The sequence below is a fragment of the Mytilus edulis genome, chromosome 8 (genome assembly GCF_963676685.1).
Source record: "Mytilus edulis chromosome 8, xbMytEdul2.2, whole genome shotgun sequence".
NCBI classification, from domain to species: Eukaryota; Metazoa; Mollusca; class Bivalvia; order Mytilida; family Mytilidae; genus Mytilus; species Mytilus edulis.
Window position 1 is genome coordinate 56,472,395 of NC_092351.1, and position 24,826 is coordinate 56,497,220.

A 24,826-nucleotide genomic window follows, 5' to 3' on the forward strand; every position below is an offset into this window, starting at 1 on the left:
CTTGAACCTCGTATTGTACTTTGTTGGCATTACTAACTGTTTTAAAATTCGAGCTACTGATGAGTCTTTTTTAGACGAAACACACGTCTGGCGCAAATACAAAATGTCATCCTGGTATCCAAGATGAGTTTATTTATAGAACATCAATAGTTCAAGGACGGGAAACTATCTCCTAGCTTTGTATGTGGATCTTGATTTGCCTTTGTTATACCTGCAGGCATTATATATAAATTAAAAAGGGGGACATAACAGAAAGTTGTTATTCTACCAATGACATCTACCGTAAACCTATATATTAATCTTACATTTTTACATTTTTTATGGGAGAAGGATAAGGCTTATACATTTCTATATTAAGGTAGAATATTTTTTAGTTCTTTATGAATGATTTGCCATAACAATTTATTTTATTGGCTGACCCTGTTGATCTGAACATTAATTGAATTTATCATATACTTAGCATTAATATGATAGCATTTGCATATGTGTAATGAGCGGAAGTATACAAGCCATAGTTCCCCCCCCCCCCGGGAAGATAACCCATATCAGGGGGGATTTCGTGCACAAAACCCATTACAGAGTCTCTCGTGCAAGTTACTTTCGGTTTTTCAAGTATCGTCTGTTTGTTTTTCCATTGTGACGTCAGATATTTTTTATGATGACGTCAACATTTACGGGAACTTTTGTTATGTCCAGTAATGCCGTACAAATAGCGATAAGGTGTATTGGGTCCAGTGGTAAATCTGTTTGTACAGAACCAGCTGTTATTGAATAACATCTGTTAACATGGATAAATCAAATGATTTAGATTTTACAAATGATGATAGTTCAGTACTTGCTAACAAATGCCATTGACAATTATGAATCAGTTTATAGTACAGCAAACATGGAGTAATAATGATTATAAAACTCTTCCAAATTTTCAATGTTTCAAAATGCCTCTTTAGAAATGGTAGCATAAATAAATATGGAGGTAGTGATGCTATTGTTGGACAATTATAGTGTATTTGTTGGATTCATAAGTTAACTTTCTTATAAATTTTTTGAATGTTTAAGATATTTTATTTGTTTATTTGCCGTACATAAAGCAATTGTCGAAAGTATATGATAAAGAGATTAATACATGGCCTTTTCATATCAGCCCGGGTATCATCCCTCGACCCATATCAGCACCTCGACTACGTCTCGGGATGATACCCGGGCCGATATGGAAAAGGCAATGTATTAATCTCTATGGATTGTTTTATGTACTAAGTATGCAGATAACATGATTTACTAGCGGGTGGATAGGTTTCTTTAACACTGCAAAAAATGGTGTATCATTATAATCCTTCCTAAACTAAAGTTTGATTGATTAACAAACCAGGAAACGTCTTAATACTACATAGTATTTAATTAGGTATTATATTGAATCTGTAAAGTAAGATAACCTTTGTATCTAGTGTTAAGATGACTTAAACAGTAAATATTTGAAGCTTCATAAAAATCATATATAATACCTGTCATAATCAGATCATAGTGTTTCAAACCCTAATACATGTACATTGTTATAACAATACAATTAAAGGGATTGCAGTATATGGCAGTGGACTATAGAAAATGTTTTTACCAATTCAGTTAAATGTAATGAGAAGACTAAATACATTTTAGAAAATGATTATTAGATAGATATATCTGCAAATCACATACAAAATTTATCAAATATATATTTGGGTTAACAGGAAAGCAAGTAGTTGTGTTGTTATGTCTGAATTTTCCATGCGGTTTTCAATTTTATTGGCTATGCAATAATCACTCAAAAGTTGGAGAACACAAAAGATTGTTTATCAAATGACAACTAAAAAAAATAACAACATGCTTTTTAAGAATTAATTATGTAATGAAAGTACTAGACTAATTACTTAGCTTAACCATCAACGCCAAATTGTGAAAGTTTTTATTATCATTAGACATCTTTTATAAATAAAAATACTGTTAAATCACGTTGCAGAATAAGTGCAACCCTACTCAATATGGCGACAGATTAATATGTAAAGACTATATAGAAAGATAACACTGGTTATGTTTGTTGACCCGTCTGTATGTCAGTCCGTCAGTCCTGTTCTTGTCATCACAAATCCTCTGAAACCGCACAACAGAGTTTCATGAAACTTTGTAGATGATAAAGACATACTATGTAGATATGTATATCGACAGAAAATTATGATTCAATTTTTTTCTAGGAGTTACGCCCCTTTTTAACTCTGAAACTGTATAATTATGTAGTCGATCCCTCTGCTGATGGACCATTAATCCTTTTAAACATGTCCGTTTCCAAATTTTGCAATGAAATATAACTTTATTGCAAAAAATGAATTAGTGAAAACAATGTTCCGGTTCTTTTATAGACATATTTGTCTGAATTGCATTTTTGGATTTGTAGCTGATGGAAGTATACCCAGAAAAGTGCTTCGGACGCATGAAATTCATGGTCATGTTGTTTTCATTTTGTATTCTTTAACGAGAGTGTAACCTTTGTACTATACACTTTTGGGCGAGGGGGCAGATGCGGATCAAGGAATCTTATCATGGCAGATCCCCAAAGTAGACAAAATGTATGGTGGATTTAGTCGAGTGTGGCCGGATTAACCCCCGGGACTAACCATAAATATAGCTCCATAAGGGGGTTTGAATATAAGCCCTACTCTGCTCAAGGGGACACCCAGTGTAATTGAAAAAAATCTAGCAAATCTACATGTCATGCAATTGACAAGGCCAACTTAAATTATGTTAATTAAATACATTATCTAATAAAAGGAGCATTATACCGTGTAAATACACCGGCCGCCTTATCAGACAGATGAAATTTATGACCCCATTAATATATTTAAGAAAGTGACACATGATGCATAGCAGAGGCACGTCTGAGTATACCTTCAGATACGATAAAGGATCATCTAGGAAGAGGCCTTTCCCCTATTGTTGAAAAATATGCAGTCGAATCACGTTGATCTAATCCTCAGTCTAATCCCTAGTTATCTCAACACATCTGTCATCGAAAACGGCGTAGAACATTTTATATTTAACTGCCCCTTTATGGTGTTTTGAGAGAAAAAATGTAAAACAATGTTGCTAAATTGTTAAATTTTCAATTGGTTTTCTTTTCAAGTAATGTAAATTAATTGAACTAAATTAATGTCTTGCATTCAGAATTGGAGTTTGGTTTGTTTGAAATTATCCTTCTTTCGAACCCCCCACCCCCAGCCCATGAATCCCCCCCCCCAAAAAAAAAAGATGCCCCGTTCTTGCATATGACTATATTCTTAAACTTATCTTTTAGTCTACATTGTAATAAATAAACACTAAAACTTTTTAAAATAAACTTTCTCTTTTTAACTTAAAAGGGGGGACTCATTAAATTTGGAATAATTTTTCTAAAAGAAGGGTTCTCTTACTTTTACCATTAAGAAAATATATCAGTCCAGGAATAAAACAAAATTCTTGGACATTGTTTGACCATATAATACAAATGTATAGTTCTTTGGGAAAAGTTTCTTCAATTGATATAAATATGTACTTTTCTATTAAACCTTTTCAACATCTCTCGACACCGACTAATGACACCTACAGTTTACAGGTAAAATGGATGGGTCGTCTCAACGACAAAAACCTTCATGATTATCAATACGTTACATATTGGATTGGCGGTTATATACTGTCTTGACTATTTAGCTTCAGAATATATATCAACCAAATAGATAAATAAATATATGTATCTGTCATATAATAGTTTTCTTATTTTGTATGTATTTATACGACATCTCATGTTGAATTGGTTAAAACAAATACAGCAACCATTCTTCATCCTGGTCCGCTTCTCTTCAATTTTATTATTATGTGAGTCTTTTACCAAATATTTGCCTCAAGTAAATAACGATTAATTTGTTGGTGTAAAAGCTTTGATGAAATTTTCTAAAATTTATATAAAAAAAGTAAATACTGGACTGTCCGTATGTCCGTATCACACTTGTGAACACGACCAAATTGGTATTTTTCGACCGGTCTTCACCTTAGTTGATGTGCATATTCAATTTCTGGATGGATAATCACATATAGATTTTGAAGGTCTAAGGAAAATATCACATCTAATTTTTTTTTCAACGGCGGACTTCTCCGCTTTAAAATATTTTATTAGAGTTGATGTTTTCATGATGAATTTTGAAGAAAAAAAAAATGATTGAATTCTCGTTTTAATGTTACAATAAGCAGTACATATTTTGTTTATATACATGCATATGGAATTTATATTTTAAGTTGTTAGTTAACACTATAGAGTTCGTTGACATTGCAAAATCAATATGGTCAGCGCTAAGCAGGGGCTAGGAGACCAACGGATGATGTCCTGAAAACAACATACCTTGTCCCTTCGTCATAGTGTTCTCCTCCTGTTCCTGAAAATGACCTTTTGGTGTCTTACAAAAAGTTGATCAAATTTCGTTGATTTTATTTATACACTGTCATTGCTGTATTTTGTTTTGTTTTCGCCAGGTCAGAATTTGTTTCTCTATATCCTATTTGCGGAACAATAGTTTTGTATCTTTTTCAGTTCTTTTTTTCGTACTTTAGAATTCATTTTTTATCTCATCTATGACCATACATAAGGGGTGTTTTGGATCAAAATAAGGAGAAATGGTCTGCTACATTTTCCGGAGGACAAACATTATCCAAATCGTCATCCTTTAGTTACACCATTTACAACACCTCAAATTAATCGTAAGCCATACATTTGATAAAAAAAACCAGCAAATTTTATTGCGTGATTGGTGAATACAGACTTCAAGTGGAACGCCAAATTGGTGAATTAAAAATATACAAAGTATTGAGTACATTATGGAGGCATCCAAGGCCAAAACTAAGAGACACTTTGTCAACAGACATAAGACATTGTTTAATTGAATTTTAACCACAATTAAGCATGCTTTGTTCTTTTTATTTTCCAAATTCCACTAGGACAGCTAGAAGCTCAACGTCTCAAAAGATGAAATGTCACTTAAAATCCATCATTTCCCTTATATATATATAATAAACTATAAAAAAAATCCATCTGATTTGGACTCTGTAGGAAAGTTGTATCATTGTCAATGAAAGATAAAATCAATAATGATTTCATTTTTTTAATTTTTTTTTTTGAGACGACCCTTCACATTTTACCTGTCGTAGTCTCTCTCAACTGTAGGTGTCGAGAGATGTTGAAAAGGTTTATTAGGAAGTGGTTTTTACAACAAAACACTTTTGTAGCACTTTAAATTGATCCCTCATTAAAAGGATAGTCATTTACATTGAAGTGTTACCATTTATTTGAGTGGTTGTTCCCAATATATTCCTTCATAAGGACAGTTTTCTTTTCCGAACCATCCTAAATGAAAAAGTTGAGACACAAAATTAAGCTTGAACATGTGAGTCGCCAAAACGGCACTCTCAAATCAATTATCTATCTCAAAGTCCAAGGATAAAGTTGTAAGTCTGGGATTTTTCTTGATTTGAACATGTTTCCTTTCCGGACCATCGTTATTAAAAGAAAGTGAGGAGACGTCAAAAGTTTGCTTCAAACAAGTGCGTCCCAAACTGGTTAATAAATCCTAAGTGTGATATGTGACGGACGTAATGCTGTAACAATATCATTTTGTCAAACAATACAATTAACACCTGTATTAACTAGTCCTTTGTTGTCTATAAAATGCAACTAGTTGATTATTGATTTTCTGTCAAAATCTTAACGTGCTCAAGGTCAATTCCGAATATTGTCTAATCAGGTTAATTCCGAGAAACCCGAAAAAAGTAAATAAATAAAATGGCTGAAATTTTAAAATCGTTATATTTCTTTCGCCAAATTCTTTCACAAATGATGAATTTTAATCGCCACAGTTATTAATTTTTCGCAAAATACGTAAATGGCGACCGCCAGCGGAAACCCTGTGTCTATAGATAACCCATTAAGAATATTTACCTGTTAATGTAAATTCTGTTATGACTTAAGAGTATAAAAATAAACTAACCGTTTTTAATCCATACCTTTATATGAATTTCAAGTAATGTGTGTCTCATAATTATAAGAAAGAAATTATTGTTACAAATTGCTTTACTCATAATGCACCCTATTACAAAAACAAATATTGGTATTAAGGAACAGAGTCGAACAAAACTAATACTGTCTGACAAGGGGCAAGCTATTTGCATTTTCTTCTTCTTCTTCTTCTTCTTCTTCTTCTTCTTCTTCTTCTTCTTCTTCTTCTTCTTCTTCTCGATGTAAATCGATTTCGAACATCTGAACGTGGACAAAATGACAAGTCTCATAACATTGAAAATGAGATTGAAAAATCTGAGCAAGTTACAAATTCTGAACAGCAACCATATCATTCTCCAGGAGACAATAGGAAACAAAATCATATGACTCTTGGAATACATAATGATCAAGATGTACAAGCTGTAAGTATATAAGTATTTTACGTGACCCTTAAAACGATAAAAAGTCACAAAAACATATGTTATTCGTATAGTTATAATGTTCTTATCTCTTAACGATCTTATTTCGGTTTTTACATATCACATATAACAATTTCTCCAGACAATATATAACGACTCAACCAGCGTATTCAGATAGTTGATGTTTGTCCCCGTATTTAAATGGGTCCGTATTCAGGTGAAAAGTATTCAAAATCAAACTTTGATTTAGTTTCATTTTCAAAAAAAATCTTTGGGTTCTTGATATGCGGAATCTAAGCATATATTTTGTCCCAGATTTTAAGTTTGTCAAAATTGGGGTCCGAAATAAAACTTGATTTGATTTGAACAAAAAATAAATGCATAGGGTTCTTTGATAAGCCTTATCTCATCCAAAATTCAGATTTTGAATTTGGGCCCCTTATCAATTGATCCATATGGTCAGGGACAAAGTTATTGTCCTTTGATTTTTAGTCTCATAGTGTGTACAGTATATTTATTTTTTATACACCTTTCAAATTTATTTCACTATATTTGATGTATTAAATAGTAAGTAGCTTTAAGAGATGAAAAAAACATTTATAAGATATAGTGGGGCATGAATTTGTAGGTAAAGTAATGATTTGGTCCAGTTTTAACAGGTGAAAATATTCTGTAAAACTGACGCACAGACCCCTTTAACATAAAATTATCCATATTTTACCCGATAATATTTAAAATTTATATGTTATTTCTCTCAAATATACAGTACACTACACTCTATAATTTTTTTTATGATAGAGCAGGTGCGATTTGTTTAGTTTGCGTTTTTTGTCTTAAAGTACTACTTCTAAAGGGTTCAAAGGGTAAAATAAAATAATAGATTGGGGTTCTCTGATATGTTGAACCTAATCGTGTACTTATATGTTGGATATTGGACCATGGAGGGTATATGTCCAATTTCAAATTTGTTTTGTTCTAAAACCAAATTCGTCTGTCAGAAATGTATGCAATGTCGATTGTTCAATCGCAATCCAAATTTAAAGATGTATTGCACATTTAATAAAATAAAAAGAAGAATCACAGTTTAAAATAAATTAGTATCATACTCTTATTTAGGAAATTATACATTAAAATACAAATTTGAAAATTTGAAGTTCATTATTATATCATTTGAAAAATAAAGGTCAATTTATAGATTTTTAAAGATATCGTATAAAGGATGAATGATATTTTGAAAAACAAATTTGAAGAACTTTGGTTGGTTTGTTTGTTATTCTGTATAAATTGATTTGCAGAATGATATATATATATATCTTTTTATAAAGTGAACCCCTTTCAAAACACATCTAAAGTCGTCCATCAATATAAAGATAAATGAAATTATTGATGTATTTGGATATGTTGAATCTTACCGTGTATTTGGATTTTAGATATAGGGCCATAACAGGTAAAAGTCCAATTTCAAATTTGTCAGTTCTTTGACTTCATTCAGGAACCTGTGATGTGTCAAATATTTGATCACAATTTAAATTCAGCAATGTTTCAAGCTTGAATAATTGCCTCAACTGTTCAAGGTTAGACCTATGCGGTTATAACCAGCTTCCCCCAGTGGTTAATTGTACTAGATATGTCATTCTGTGTGATCACCATCACTTGCTAAAACAATTTGAGTCTTAAACGATCAATTTGATCTAAACTTCATCTAATGAGGCTGACACTATAAACGTGATTAAACCTTGCAGTCAATCTGTAACTGTTCGGTACCTTTTTATACGATTCAATATATTGTTTGGTGACAGTTAAGAGCAGCATATACTAATCAGATCTTTGTTTAGTGCAAGCGTATTGTTTGAACATTACCAGATAAGTATGATAGCTTAATGCGACTGAGCGAGCCTGATTTATACTGTATTGTGCAGTCTTTTAAGAGCTCTTCCGATACAAATAACCGTTTTATGTATGGGGAAGAGTAACAACTCTGGTTAAATCTGAAATAATTTAATATACTTTGATTGCAATGTACAAAAGAGTTTAGTTTGATGAGTCCATTTACAACTGAGTCAATGCCACTGCTTGTGGAGTTTTAATACACTAACTGTATCACCAGTCAAGTAGTCAGCATTTCTGTGCTGACATTGATTATCATTGATATGGTCATATTTATAAATTAACTGTTTACACAACTGTTGAATTTTTGAAATACTAATGTCTTTTCTTCCTCAGGAATAGATTACCTTAGCTGTATTTGGCAAAACGTTTAGGAATTTTGGTCCTCAATGTTCTTCAACTTTTTTAACTATTTTGGATACGAGCGTCACTGATCAGTGTTTTGTAGACGAAACACGCGTCTGGCGTAAAAATAAAATATAATCCTGATATCTATGATGAGTTTATTGATATCGAACAAACATAACTAATTATCATTGAAAAAAACTTGACAAATAGTAAAATAAGGTGGAAAAAAACAGAAATCCAAATGAATGGCTCTACACAAATGTCAAACAAGAGAGACAGGCTTGGACTGCCACTTAACAATTTTGAGGTTTGATACGGTGAAAATTTTTGACTTTCTTCACCCCTTATTCATCACTCATTTGGTAGTATGAATACGTCATCAATAATGGAATCGCTTTCGTTTATGAAATCAAACCGTTTTAAAGAAAATTTGAAAATTGTTTACTTAATGAAATAGTAATTATTTTTCAAATTCTATCTTAGACGGAACTCGGCACTGCAACAAATGTTATACAAACTGTACACCACACATATAACATACAGATACACAGTCCATCCACGGACGCCATCGTTATCGGAAACGACAGTACAGTCAATATAACCAAGAAAGAAGGGACTAGACAGCTATTAGTTGATCATTTTATAATGGCAAAAACAGATACAAAGTATATAAGGAAAACTATGGACGAATCATCATTACCACGTCAAAATAAGGTAAATTATCCAAGTAATAATAATGGTTTGGTCTTTTTAATATTAAAGTTGAGTCAATGCATGATGTATGAATCAGATTACTAAAACTCAGCTATTTTGACATTATAATCTGAATTGTATATACAGGATTTATGTCAGTAGTTCACAAAATACGTTCGACCAATTTTTTTTCCAAACAATTGTCCACACCATGTGCATTTAAAAGTTTGAGACCTCAGACCTGCTTGGCGAAAAGATCTCTTAAATGGCGATCCCTTACCTTAGACTTTGTCATTGTACAGTTAACATTTTTTTACCACTGCGTTTTTACAATTGAAAACGAAATAATACTTTAAATCATTAAGGCGTACATGTATGTAATGTGAAGTTGCGACTTCAGTACAATCGGAAATAACTTATTATGTTTGATTGCTTAAGAATATCACTAAATTTAATACATTAACTTCAATTTCAATTCTCTTATAACAACCTTTATTCAGCTTATAAAGAACTTCACTTATCCTTATTGCAAATCTTATAAATACTTCTCAATAAAATTGATAGAACTGGAGAAAAAATTATGTTTTTGATTTAGGTATTATGTTGAATGCAGTATATATTTGTATGTATACCATTTAAAAACATGTAATTTATCCTTGCTATTTCATTCCATCTGTTGAAATGACAATTCAAAATTATTAACATTCCTTTAACTAACAATGTTACCACTTACAGAGAGCTCATACTAAGGTTTGATAGTTGCAATATAAGACGCTGAATTTGTTGGCAATCGAATGTGTGGTTATGTTATGTATCACCTCATTGTGTTATTGTGTTATGGTAAATTTTAATTTTTTGCTAATGTGTTTTGTCTATATGCATTTTTGTTTTTCATTGTGACATTTTTGTTTTTTTTAAACTGATTAAGATTATAACACTATGTTGAATGTTGTTCCCCTATTTTTGACATTTTTACCTATTATGTCTGTTGTAATTTTATGCGACTGTCATATGAGAGAGCGATTTAGCTAGCAAAAATTAAATCCCCTATTTTTTACATTAAAAAATACCTGTACAAAACCAGGTATATGGCAGTTATCCATTCGTTTAATGTGTTTGTGTTAAACACATGTCTAATTTGCCTTTTGATAAGGAACTTTCCGTGTTTAATTTTACTCGGAGTTCAGTATTTTTGTTATTTTACTTTTAGCCAGACAATTCTAGGTCATGTTTTATGAACATTTAACAAAACCTCTACCAGCCTCGGATTCTAAATATTCATAAAACAGGTCCGGGAATTATCTTACCTATCCTGAGTAGAACAAAAATCGTTCCTTTGTTGATCTAATATATCAATATAGATGTAACATTCGGGTTGACTAATCTTTTGCCATGTGGTACGCATTGAAATTTATTATAACGAAAATGTATATTTCATTACTAAAAAGTTCGATTTTTCAAAAAGATTTGTTTTTATAAGTTCTGTGAGTAAATATTTGCTTTATTCAATATAACTAATCTTTACTACAAATATATAATTGACATTCGCAGTTGTAAATGCATGTCATACGTTAAGAGTTACAAAACAAATATCATTTAAAAATTGCAATTTTTTTTTCTAGGACAAAACAGAGACAATACAAACTGGGGTTGCTGAGAAAGTTGTTGGAAACATAAGTATAAATTCTTTTTACTGTCTAAATTTAAAAAAAATTAAACGTATCTCAGCATCAAAAGACAATTCTAACAATTTTGAAAACATTAAATTCATACCTTTCACAGTCACGTCTGGTAAACCAATTTTATCTCAACAAAATATTTACTAGGACATCTGAAATTCTGTCATCATATTGAGTTTTTCTAGTATAAAATATCACAAATATAGACACTGTCGGTCGACTTTCCATCAATTAATTGTCAATATGCTGATAAATAGGAGAATGTAATTATATGGTCAACTAAATGAGAGCATGTCTTGTTTATTACTCGGAGCAATGTAACTTAATAAGACTTTGGAATGACATTTCTTTCTGTAAAAAATATGTCTCCCGTTCTGCCATGGGAGAGAGTAAATTATCTCCCTTGTATTAGTCAATCGAAATCTGGCATTTTTAACGTGAAGCATAATAAATACAGATATCTCCTGTAATAGTGCCTATGGAAAATAAGTGAAAATAGGAAAGGAATAGAAATTATGCTTTGCAACAACCTACGACCACACAAAGAGTAGTTGCAATGATTTGTAACGTCAAAAGGACGTGTAACTGATACGACACATTGGATTTAATGTCATCATTCCGACCGGCTACAAATTGGTGCTTGAAGTAAAACCGAACAGACATCAGGGTTTTACTGCCGACCTGATGAAAACTTAGAGTGAATGTATCTCTATTCCCATATTACACATACTTCTTCGTACTGAAATTGAAAATTACACATTGATGAGTTTAGGAGAATGCCAAAACACTGATGTATACATACGTTTTATTGGTATGCTCGTTTTCATTTATGTCATGGACAGCTGCGGTAGTAAAGTCATACCGGTGTCATTTAAATTAGCCTTGGTCCGAGACTGCCTTTCTTTTTTATCTATGACATGGCCTTCTAATATTTAACAACAAAACCACAGCTTGTCGAAAATTCAACCAGCCATGATAGTTTCGTTCATATGCCAATGAGGGTTAGATACATATTATAATTAGTTGGAACTTTGTTCGTCTTTTCAATATCTCTTTATTATGCCCAATTTATGTTCATTATGTTTTATGGTCTGTGCGTCAGTTCGTTCGTCCGTTTGTTCGTTCGTTCGTCCGTTTGTCCGTCCGTTCGTCCCGCTTCAGATTAAAGTTTGTGGTCGAGGTAGTTTTTGATGAAGTTGAACTTGAAACTTAGTACACATGTTCCTTATGATATGATCTTTCTAATTTTAATGCACTAAACATAGACAATGATTGTGCGAATGGGGCATCCGTGTACTTAGGACACATTCTTGTTACAAACAAAAAGGGAGATTGAATTTCAATAATTATCATCGTTAATATTAATCAAATGTGCTGAATAGCATATACCAATAAGACAGAGAGCATCAAACCAGGTGGTGTAGCAATATCGCAGACATACTCATCACTAGATGACATCGGTAACGTAGTACTAAAATAAATTATCAAATTTCATTAAGGTAAAACTAATTCTAAGGTCAATGATACTCTCATGCAATTGCGTATTATTTTGAACAAGAATGTGTCCGTAGTACACGGATGCCCCACTCGTACTATCATTTTGTATGTTCAATGGCCCGTGAAATTGGGTTGATAATTTGGAATTAAAATTAGAAAGATCATATTATAGGGAACACTAGTACTAAGTTTCAAGTTGATTGGACTTCAACTTCATCAAAAACTACCTTGACTAAAAATTTTAACCTGAAGCGGGACGAACGAACGAATGGACGAACGGATGAACGAACGAACAGACGGACGAACGGACCCACAGACTAGAAAACCTAATGCCCCTCTACTATCGTAGGTGGGGCATAAAAATAGACCCATTAAATTCAAACTGCAAACTATAGAACTGTCAAGTGAGTGCAACATTGAGTCATATTTGGCAACATGTAATTATTTTACGCTTCTTGATTGGTAAACAACTACAATTGTGTTCTTGTTTGTCCCGCTTATAGATCTGTTCAAACACAAAGTTTTTACGAAAGTAATATTTCTCTTGGCCTAATAATCACAAACTTTTGTAAATACTACTAGCGTCTTGTACGTCTCCAACAATCAAATTATGTGAATATAGGAGGAAAATACATGGAATATTCGATATCATCTAATCTATTAACTTTACATGTCATTGTATTGTACTATATTGTTCTCTGCTGTCTGTTTAGTTTTATATTATGTAATATATGTTGTTAATTTTGCCATGCCATGTTTATGGTTTTGCAGTAACGATTCATTCATTCAACTAAGAAAAATATTTCTATATTCACAGCTTCTAAAAAGAGCAAACATAAGCTAAAGAGATCGATATCTGCAGATACAGACCCATATCTTTTTCGTCGATCAAAGTCGAACCGAAAATTAAAAAAGCGTGCATACACATTGGATTCAAGGAATATATTGCGCAACTTTCAGTGGACACAATATGAATTGGTGCAAGAATCTTTGCTACGTACAGTCTCTTGTAAAATAAAAAAATGTGAATCCGTAGACAGGCTTACAGAAAAAATTGAAGAAATAAAAACTGAATTGAAAAATCTTGTTGAGCAACCATTGCCCCGTCTGAAAAAACAGTTGAAAAAGTCTTTAGGGAAAGCTGGAAATGAAAACGACCAAGACCAGATAACAGAACGCATAATAACAGGTTTTAATGGTAATAGCGAATTGATTTTACGCGACGCATACAAAACACTGTCGAAGTTGAAAGAAAGACGCATTGAAGATCTTAATTCCAAACAATCGGACTCACCGCATGTCAAAGAATTTGCTTATGAAAGAGAAATAGTGACAACCAAAGACATTGCAAAAAGAATTATGTCTTTAATTTCTGAAAAGGTTATTTCATATGTGACTACTTTATTGCCTTTACAAATACAGCAAGAAATTATAACATTTACGTTTGAATGCCAGAAGTCTTTTGTATTAAAACAATTGATGATCGATTTTTTTTCTTGTGACTTTAGTACTATAATGAAATATATTCTGAATCCAAATGAATATGCCAAAAACTGGCTTATATCTTTTACAAATAAAAAAATATTTTATCAGAAAAGTCCAGAAAAAATGCATATTTACGCAAAGATTGCAAAAAATGAAGTGGAGCATACATTTGAAGAAATAAAAACTGCCATGATAGAGTCAACAAAAGATGGAATTAGTGTTTCTGACTGGGCGAAAAGTTTTTTACATCATATCCAAAAGTTTAATTCAGTGCCATTTTCATCGAGAGACATTGATGATCTTCAGCTCCCAAATAAAATTTACTTTAAAAAAATAAATGAAATTTTAAATTCGAATTTGGAAGGCATCAAAACTGAAATCATTGAAAACTTCAAAAACACTACTGCTTATGACGTTAAATGGAGTGAGGACCCGTATAATAAAATAATAGAATGTCTTTGGGGTTGTACTGAGTGTTGTCCATTTTGTCAAGAACCATGCCAGTATAGTGATAAAGAACATGTCCGACAAGGGAATAAACATAAATGTATTCAACATCGACCTGTAGGACTTTGCGGTTTTATGAACGAAAAGAATAATATGATCATGATAAACAGTTGTAGCCGTCTTGTTAATTCTCCTGATGAGCGTTTTAGGCATAAACATGAATATATTTCTGACCAATGTAGGAATTATTATCAAACCTTATTTAATGGTTGGGAAATTAGACCTTACGTAAATGGCAATGAATGTCAGTACTGGAAATACATAATGTGCACAATTGCAGCAGTTCTATGGTGTAAAAATAAATGATATCGATAATGAGGAGTTGAAATCAATAACTTTTGAAGATGCAAATTGTAGCTTAAATGAGATTTATATATGTAGTTAAACTATTATAACATGTATAAACAATTTTAGTTAAAATGTGTAAATGTGAAAAACGAAGTAACTATACATAACATTGAAGGATAATAAATTTCAGATTCAATTTTGTTCAAACAGATGTACATAACATCATTGTGAATTGGAACAATATCACATTGTCTATTGGTGGGGAACACCATCATATTCAACGGTTTTTTTCACATATTTCTTTATAAGAGAAATTATAGACATATATCATTCAAGGATTTGTCAATGGCATATTGTGTTCTATATAGTTGTTTACTTCTATGTCATTTGGTTTCTGGTATAGGGATGTCTTATTGGCAATTGAACAAGTTATGCATCTTCTTATTTTATCATACAGTAAAACTGACCACAAAACAGCTGAAGTAAAAAAGCGTAGTATATACTTTTATACTTAAACTAAAATTGAACATGAACTTTGATTGAAAATATCATTTCGCTATCTCCCGTTCAACATAACAATTTAAAAAAAAAACACAACAAGAGAGGAATATCGTTAAGTATAATGTTAACAGTTTGAAAATTCGCAAAACTCAAAACAAATTTGTCAAGTATGTTTAAAAAGCTTATCATATTCAACATTTTAATGCTTACAATAAAAAAAAATATAAGTTATTAATAAGGTTTGTCCTTTATTTGACAAAGGTAAAGCTGGATGACACGAAATGTAAAAGAAATTATACATTTGCAAATATTTGCTCTAGGTATTGTATGTTGGTCATAAACAAGCTTCAGTCCAAATATTAAAATCCCTGAAGGTTTGACAAAGTTATTGATGTCTAAAATAGTTTACCTTTTACAATATACTTCTAACTAACTGTTGATGTCGCCGACGACGACAGTTACATGTCGCAGGATCCACAAAAATGTGATGAATAACCTTTACTCATATCAATAGCTATGATATAAACTGAGTATTTTCTCGAGTTGAAGGATATGAAATTTAGGACAATATATTCGTACAAGGGGAGATTATATGGAAACTTTCATGACGCATGTGGTGAAAAATAGTAAAAAAAAGAATAATAAACATATTGATTTCTGACGATAAGGTTTGGTCTTAAGCTTAACTTATGATACAAATAAGTGAGTTAAGATAAGTCAGCAAGTATCTAAAAATCGATACTTGATTCAACCGCAATGGTCGAAGTCTGAACAGTATTGGCAATTCTTGATACATCATTTACATTTGACACAGCTCTGAATTTGGATTTTGATTGAATATTTTACACAGCCTAGGTTTTGGACACCAGAGGCGGATTTAGAGGGCGGTTGCTTATATAGGGAATCATTGAAGCGTGACTGGAGCGGGCCCCCTCTTAGGTTAGTCAGTGGGCCCCCACTTATGAAAATTTCTGGATCCGCCACTGGACACAGAATAAGTTTAGAACTATAACATTTGAAATTGGACATTTATCGATAATGGTCTAATATCCAAAATCTAATGTATTGTTAGATTCAGAATTTAAAAGAATCCAAAGAAATAGATCTAAGATGACAGCAAAAATGTTCAAATGTAGACCCTTTGTACCAAAATGTCGACCAGTCTGAAAACGGGACCCAAACAATAATGCTTTTTGTCCCTTTTCCTAATGGCGGTTCTTATCTTATATGTCGTTTCTGAGTTTGTTTCATTGTCGTTTGTTTTTGTTTTCCTCAATGTTTTCTTTGTTTCTTTTTTTTTTTCTTTTATAGTTGGTGTGTTTCCCTCGGTTTTAGTTTGTTACCCGGATTTGTTTTTGTCTGAATCGAATTATAACTGTCGAACAGCGGTATTTTACTTTTGCCTTTATTTAGGGTCAAAACTTTCGAAATCAATCATAAACCTATCATATTTTCAAATTGAACCTTGTAGTGAAATTTTATAGAGGTACATATAATCAAAGGTGTCAGACCACAATGTCACACCCTCAAATTTAGAACGTATGTTAAAGTAACCCTTCTCTAAAACAAAACAGTGCTTTTAGAATCATTGTTTGCTTAAACTAACTGACTAATTTGTAGAAATGAAAATTTTGGAGAAAGAGAAATATATAATTTGAGTCCTTTTATAGCTGACAATGCGGTATGGGCTTTGCTCATTGTTGAAGGCCGTACGGACATATGATTTCAGAGAATACATTTTGATTCATTGGTTTGTGTTTTCCCAATTTTGTTTGCTTGTTCTGTATTTTGACTTGGACATCACTTTTTAAAAAATTGGAAAAAAGTTATGTGTATTTTAAATGTTTTAGTATGCATCAACATGGCAATGCTAAATTAAAATTTCATAAACACTCAATCAGCATGGATTCTGCATTTTTCATCTATTGGCATGGATGAATGGTGGGTTTATAGTTTGAACGTTTTTGTTTCTTTTCTCAAATTATTTCATTTACATAATAATCATTGGGGAAATGGTCATTATCGTGATATATTGACTGCCCACATGACAATGGTATTGATTAAGACAGTGGTCATGACTGAGCCGTAGTCGAAGTCAATTTTGCTGTCGCAGTCAATACCACTGTCTTGCGAGCAGTCCTTGTATCACGATAATGACCATTTCTTCGATAACTATTAAGTTTATTTCATTGAGGAACCATGTTTTTAAAAATTATCATGAACTCAAAATGTTCAAAGCAATATCAAGTTATTGTATGATTTCTATAAGAAAGACTGAAGACAAGTCATAGTGATACATGTAACTATAAGTCACTGTCATTAATTTAAATGCAATTGATTAGTATATGAATACAAAATAATTTTTTCGATACTTTTATAATTTACGAAAACATATGGTAAATAATTCAACAACTTCAATATAAATTAAAAACCAAGGAAGGTCTTTCCACCAGATAGGATCTATTTTGATTTGAAAATATTAAAATTTGGTTTTAAAATATTAATTTCAGCGTCAAATGACAACGTATTGTACGCTGATTCCAAAAATATAAGGTTTCTATACAAAAATATATAAATAAGGGAGATAATTTTCTACTTCCGGTTCAAAATATGTTACTTCAAGTACTGTCTTATAGTTTACTCGATGCTGATTCCAAAAATATATGGTTTTACATACTTTTACAATAATTTAGTACAAAAATTAGCGACTTCCGGTTTATATAAGGTCACTTCCGGTTAGCTTTTCCAACGTCATATTGCTTGCAACCTAATGCAAAAAGTCTAATAGCTTTAACATGAATACATATGAGGTAAAAGCAAAGGTCAAAATCTAGAACGTCAAATTAACATATGACCTTGAGCTCAATTTCAAGGTCATCAACCAAGGACCTCAAATCGAAAAACTCTAGGTCTCTACTTTATATTGTTAATGAGTTATATTACCATACGACTGATATTAGATATAAAAGGGGAAAACTGGCATCAAATGTTTAGGTACTCTTTCGACTAAAATTACTGTGTAACGGCATGTCGTGACTAACAATTGTGTGAAAACATTTTGTCGATATCTTATAAGATTTCTGAAAATGAGAGATAACAAGCCAAAATCAAAATTTTGAACATGACCTTGACCTTTGACCTTGACCTCATTTTCATTTTTTTAGACCAAGGACTTCAAATCAACAATCATACAAAGGGGAAAATAAGTCTGATATGGAATCTCTATACGGCTTTGGTAAAAAAAAAACAGAACATTCTGAGGATGTAACAAGCAATTTGGAAAAATAAATTTGTCGGTTTCTTATACGGTTGCGAAGCCTTAGAGATAACAAAAAAAACAGTGTTCGGGGAGATAACTTTTATATGGGAAAGTATTCGGTTTAGCGGTGTCAGTTTCAAAAGCGTATAAACCGTTCGATATCATATTCCAAATATCTAAGCGACATCTTGCAAAAAAAAAAGCAATGCAGAAAAAAAAATTTGGCGGAAGAAAAAAAAAATAATAATCAGAAGAAAACCAATAGGTCTTTCCACGTCAAATTGGAAAGACCTAACTAGAAACAGGGAATAGTTATCAAATAGGTACCAGGATTATAACCTAATACGCCAGACGCGCGTTTCGTCCATATAAGACTCATCAGTGACGTTAGAGTGAAAATAGGTATAAAGCAAAACACAAGTACAAAGTAGAAGAGCATTGAGAACCCAAATTTCAAAATAGTTATGCCAAATACTGATAAGACCATCTATGCCTGGGATAAGAAAAGCCTTAGTTTTTTTTAAATTCATAGTTTTGTAAACAGGAAATTTATAAAATGACCATATAATTGATGATTATGTCAACACCAAAGTGCTAACTACTGGGCTGGTGATACCCTTATGGACGAAGTGTCCACCAGCGGTGCCATCGACCCAGTGGTGTAAAACGTTTTATTAAAGACATTTCTCTTAACAGAAAAACGAAACCCCACCGGTCATTAACAGTAAAATGGTTTTACCACGCCCCAACGGTCATTAACATCAAAAAAGAGAAAACCACGCCCCACAGGTCATTGACATGTAAAAGTTTGTTAACGATACGGTTTCCGGTTTATTTTTTTCTAATAAAGACCGATTGAATTTATCACTGAAGAATAAAGAAAGTCATGTTGCAGTTTTTAAATCAATAAGAGAAGAATATTCTTACCTGATATGAAATAAAACAATTAAATAAAATTGAGAATGGAAATGGGGAATGTGTCAAAGAGACAACAACCCGACCATAGAACAGACAACAGCAGAATATCACCAACAGGTCTTCAATGCACCGAGAAATTCCCGCACCCGGAGGCGTCCTTAAGCTAGCCCCTAAACAAATATATATACTAGTTCAGTGATAATGAACGCCATACTAAACTCTAAACTGTACACAAGAAACTCAAATTGAAAATAATTCTAGACTGACAAAACTAGAGGCTCCTTGGGACAGACGCAAAAATGCTGCGGGGTTAAACATGTTGATGAGATCTCAACACTTCCCCTATACCTCTAGCCAATGTAGAAAAGTAAACGCATAACAAAACGCACATTAAAATTCAGTTCAAAAGAAGTCCGAGTCTGCTGTGAGAAGATGTAACCAAAGAAAATAAACAAAATTACAATAATAGTTAAATAATAATAATAATTTATTTCGGATGCAAAGGCAAATAAGTGAATCAATATTAACGCCAAAATATGCAATCTTTAATGAACTGACAACAGTAACTATATCCCTTCTTAATAGTCTATTTAAAGGTTTTGTTAGATTATGTGGTGAATACTGACATTTTTGTGCTTTATACAGAACATTTCCATAAAAAATTGGATGTAAAATACCTGAACGTATAAGAAGTCTGCATGTTGAGCTATATTTACGAATGATGTCCTTATACATTTTGTACCAATGATAACATTTAGTAAATGTTTTGACTAGTTTGTGAAATCGAAAACCCTGGTGTAATAAATTTTAAGTAATACATAAATTTCTCTCGTTAAAATCTAAAACATTGTTACATACACGAGCGAATCGTACAAGTTGAGATATATAAATACCGTAAGATGGTGATAAGGGAACGTCACCATTTAAAAATGGATAATTAACGATAGGAAATGAAAAGTCATCTCTTTTATCATATATTTTAGTATTAAGCTTTCCGTTAATGATATAGATATCATGATCGAGGAAAGGGCAGTGGTCATTGTTAATATTAGCTTTATTTAAAGTAAGTTCAACAGGATAAATTTCTTTAGTTTACATATTGAAGTCGTCATTATTGAGAGCAAAATATCATCCAAATATCTAAAATATTATTAAATTTGTGTATTAGATGTTGTTTCGATGGGTCTTTGCTGATTTTTGTCATCAATCGAAAATCATAGCAATACAAAAAAGGGTCCGCAATAAGTGGTGCACAGTTAGTCCCCATTGGAATTCCGATAATCTGACGATGTACGTAATCTCCAAAACGAACAAAACTTTTATCTAGTAAAAATTTAAGGGCAGATATAGTATCAAAGCATGTACAATGTACAATTAACATTATGATAGTTTTTTGTTTGTTTATTGCTACTAAAAATAGACCTTAAAGAGTTTGAACATATATATTCCCATTCTGACTTTTTAAATGTGCATTTAGTTAGGTGTGAATTTCTTCTTAATGAGAATGTGATGCAATGTGGTGCCTAGGATAGAACAATCAAAATTTTGAAAGGAGTGTACTGGTAAAAAGAATAGACAATTTAGTATTGGAACAATGACTTGAAAACAAAATGAATCTATATTTGTAAGGTGTTTTGTGTACGTAGCTTCGGAAACCAATACATAGTTGGGACTTTCATTGTATTTGGTTCTACTTGTAAAGCGGTAGATAAAAGTTTATTTGTTACAGATGTCGTTTTCAAAAATGGAGTCAGTTGGAATGTTGGTGAATTTGTGATTTCTTTTTTCAGAACCTCAATGTAAAATTTACGTCAAACAATAATAATGTTTTTAGCAGCTTTATCGGCCGGGACAAAACAAATTCCTTGGCTAGTTCTTTTAGTTTATATTTGATACGAGAAATTTATTCATATAAAAAAAACATCACTAAAGTAAACTAAAAAGAGGTTCATGGAAATGTATTTTATTTTAATTTACATTTTAGTTTGCATTTAAGTACTTAACTTCATACAAAGAAAGTTTGATAGTTATTATTTTTTAATTATGCCATCATGCCGTGTGGACCAACACAATCTCTTTTAATCTCTATATAGGTTACATATCTTTTTAAATTCATGATCGATAAAGTGTTTAAACGACGTAGATATTATGATTAATTTTGGCCAAAACATTTGTTTTCCAGTACGATTTGATAGCATTCATTTCGTTTTAAAGTCCCAAAATATGTCATGTATGTTAGGGCATAACTTAAATCCATACGTTTCAATACGAAAATCGATGTAAGATAAACATTAAAAGATTAAGTATACGATATGAATCATGACTCTATTCGTCTGTTTGTTTACTCTTAAATATACAGTCATTCGAATATAAATGTTAAGAAACTTTAAATTCCCATATCTTAACGATCCCATAAAGGCTTCTCAATATGCCGTTTCTAGTAAAATTTGTAAATGTAGAGATAAAACCTGATTTAAGTGAAATTTCAAATTCTCCCAAATATCTAAAAAGTTACAGAAAGACGTCATCTTCAAGGATGCAATTACCGGCACACGTTATCATATTATTTCTTGAGTGCTGATTTATCTGTGTAATTGAACGGTCATTCACAGTCAAAGTATACTTAACTTTATACGACTGAAATGTTTCTGATGTACTTCCCACGCTGTAGACTATGATACCAAATTGCTCAGGCGAAAGGCAGGAATCGTCATATTTTGTTTCATGGTAAAGGTTTTATGTCTATGTGTTAAAATTTGGCACTTTCATTTCACGCACTATTTTTTACCGAAAGCATTCAAATTGTGTCATCAACGTGTGACTTCAAATATTAAATAAACTACGATTGTCATATGTCAGATCTACGATTCTTGAAAAGACTTTAGACTTAAAAGGCCCATAATCCTCTGTATATCGGTAAACGTCATGGTCACCAAAATTTGTAGTAGTGATATCTCGAGTAGGAATTATGAAACTGTCAAATTAGTTCTGTTAGCGTTTATGGAACGTTCCATTGATTTTTGTAACCTGTGTATGGTAGACTAATGTATCTAATCGAACAGAAATGCCAATATCATTGCAACAAATCCAAACACAACAAACAAAATAATGTTTCTGCTCCAAATGTATATACAGTGAAGCGCTAATAGACCTAACACTTCTACCTTCTGTTTCAAAAATGCAAATATGAAGGCATTATAACCATTGTTAGATCGATGTAACGGGTCTGCATTGTGTTGTAAAAGGACTTCAACTACTTCTATATGTCCCAATTCACAGGATGTGTGAAGTGGACTGAATCCTTCCATTGTACAAATATTAAGGTCAGCTCCGTTTCTAAGTAAATATTTGACAATGTTACCATGACCTTTATTTGATGCAAAGAATAATGCAGTTAAACCTGTGTTTGATCGGTGATTTATATTTGCTCCATTTTGGATAAGATTATGAACTACGCGAAAGCAACCATTTATTGATGCAGTGTGCAAGGGACTTATAGAATCTTGGCTAGTGCTCAAATTAACATTTGCATGATTTCGGAGTAAAATGTTTACTACCTCGATGTTAGATTTTGTAACCCCTACGTGCAAGGCTGTTACTCCGTTTTCTGTCTGCAGATTTATATCGATGCCATGAGTGAGAAGAACAGATATTACAGGCAGATAACCGTTTTCAGCTGCGACATGTAATGGACTGCAACCCGTATTATTGCATAAATTAATGTCAGCACCATGATCAATAAGTCGGCTGACGGTTTCATGTTTCCGTGAACATGAGGCATAATACAGAGCACTGCACCCGGATTTTGATCGAAGGTTTATATTGCTACCGTTTTCCAGAAGAGAATTTACAATACTCAAATGACCCCTTTTAGAAGCTACATGAAGAGCCGTATTTCCATTCACACATTGTCTATTGATGTCTGCCTGATTTTTCAAAAGAACGTCAACTATTGCGGTATGTCCATTTTGGGAAGCTATATATAAAGATGATAAACAGTGTGGTGCAGCAATATTAACATTCGCTCCATGTTTGATCAAAATTTCAACATTGCTCATGTGGCCATTCACACAAGATAAATAAAGTGGAGTAAAACTTTGAGTGCATGTAGATAGAACATTTGGGTCTGCCCCATTTTCAAGAAGCAATGTTGCAACAGCACTGCCGCCATTTTCGGATGCAAAGTGAAGAGCAGTTCGTCCTGTAGACGTACACTCATTAACTTTAGCCCCAAATTGCAAAAGAAACTTTATTGTTTCAAGATTGCCGTTTATTGAGGAGAAATAAAGTGCTGACTTCTTGTTGCCATCATTAGAACTTTTATTTGGGTCAGCACCATTTTCGAGTAGAATTTGAACGACATTACCATGATTAAATTCAGAGGCTGCGTGAAGTGGTGTAAATCCTTGTTCATTGAATTGATTTGGATTGGCACCGTTCAGTAGAAGTGATGCTACTTCACTTATGTTCCCTCTCTTTGATTCGGTAAAGAGATTTGTGTTCATATTTGAAGGGATGACCTGGAAAAAAGAACAGTAGAAGATAAAGTGCTAACCAATAAAAGCACATGATAAAGACCATTGTAATTTAAGGGATTCTTGTTACTCATATAGTTTTCTGTGAATAATGTATTGTTTTTATTAATGTGAAACTGTTCTTTATTTAGCTATATATAGGTCACATTACTCGTTTCCGTTCTAAATTTCATTATTGGTTGAACAGCAGAAGAGGTCGAGTCATTCTGGGGGGTAAATACCAAAAATATCAACAAATATCATGTTGGTTGTGTGATAAAAAATTATCTAGTCTTAGATGCATGGTGTTGTTTTTATTTGTGGTTATTGTCTTAGAACTAGCTGTCAGTAACTGCGAGTACTGTCAGATCTGTACTTAATGTCTTTTTGTTGTTGGAATTTAAAAGTACCTGGCCACTTCCACTCTGTGCTTTTGTTATATATATTATATTTGTATCCATCTAATGAGTTAAACCTTTTTCAATTGATTTTTATAGTTCGTTTTTATGTTGTACCGTTACGCCACTGTCCCAAGTTAAGGTAGGATTGGGATCCCGCTAACATGTTTAACCCCGCTGTATTATGTATGTATGTGTCTTTCCCTAGTCAGTAGCGTGTTCAGTCGATTTAGTTCGTTGATGTGTTACATATTTGATTTTCGTTCATTTTTCTTGTATATACATTAAGCTGTTAGTTTTACACTTGTCATATCGGGGCCTTTGTAGCTGACTATGTGATATTGGGCATTGCTTATTGTTGAAAGTCGTAAGGTTGTTAATTTCTGAGTC

General features: G+C 32.3%; 2 protein-coding genes across 2 annotated transcripts; one reads left to right on the forward strand and one right to left on the reverse strand.

Annotated features, from left to right (window-relative positions):
• The first annotated feature begins 6,288 nt into the window (after positions 1-6,288).
• On the forward strand, positions 6,289-15,440 carry LOC139485927 (uncharacterized). The gene is made up of 4 exons (XM_071270600.1): positions 6,289-6,465; positions 9,181-9,411; positions 11,013-11,067; positions 13,384-15,440. The coding sequence occupies exons 1-4, from the start codon at positions 6,427-6,429 to the stop codon at positions 14,862-14,864; spliced, it is 1,806 nt and encodes a 601-aa protein (XP_071126701.1). The 5' UTR covers positions 6,289-6,426; the 3' UTR covers positions 14,865-15,440.
• A 4,409-nt stretch (positions 15,441-19,849) lies between these two features.
• Positions 19,850-24,036, reverse strand: LOC139485929 (putative ankyrin repeat protein RF_0381). The gene has a single exon (XM_071270601.1). The coding sequence runs from the start codon at positions 24,027-24,029 to the stop codon at positions 22,575-22,577; it is 1,455 nt and encodes a 484-aa protein (XP_071126702.1). The 5' UTR covers positions 24,030-24,036; the 3' UTR covers positions 19,850-22,574.
• Between the last annotated feature and the right edge of the window lie 790 nt (positions 24,037-24,826).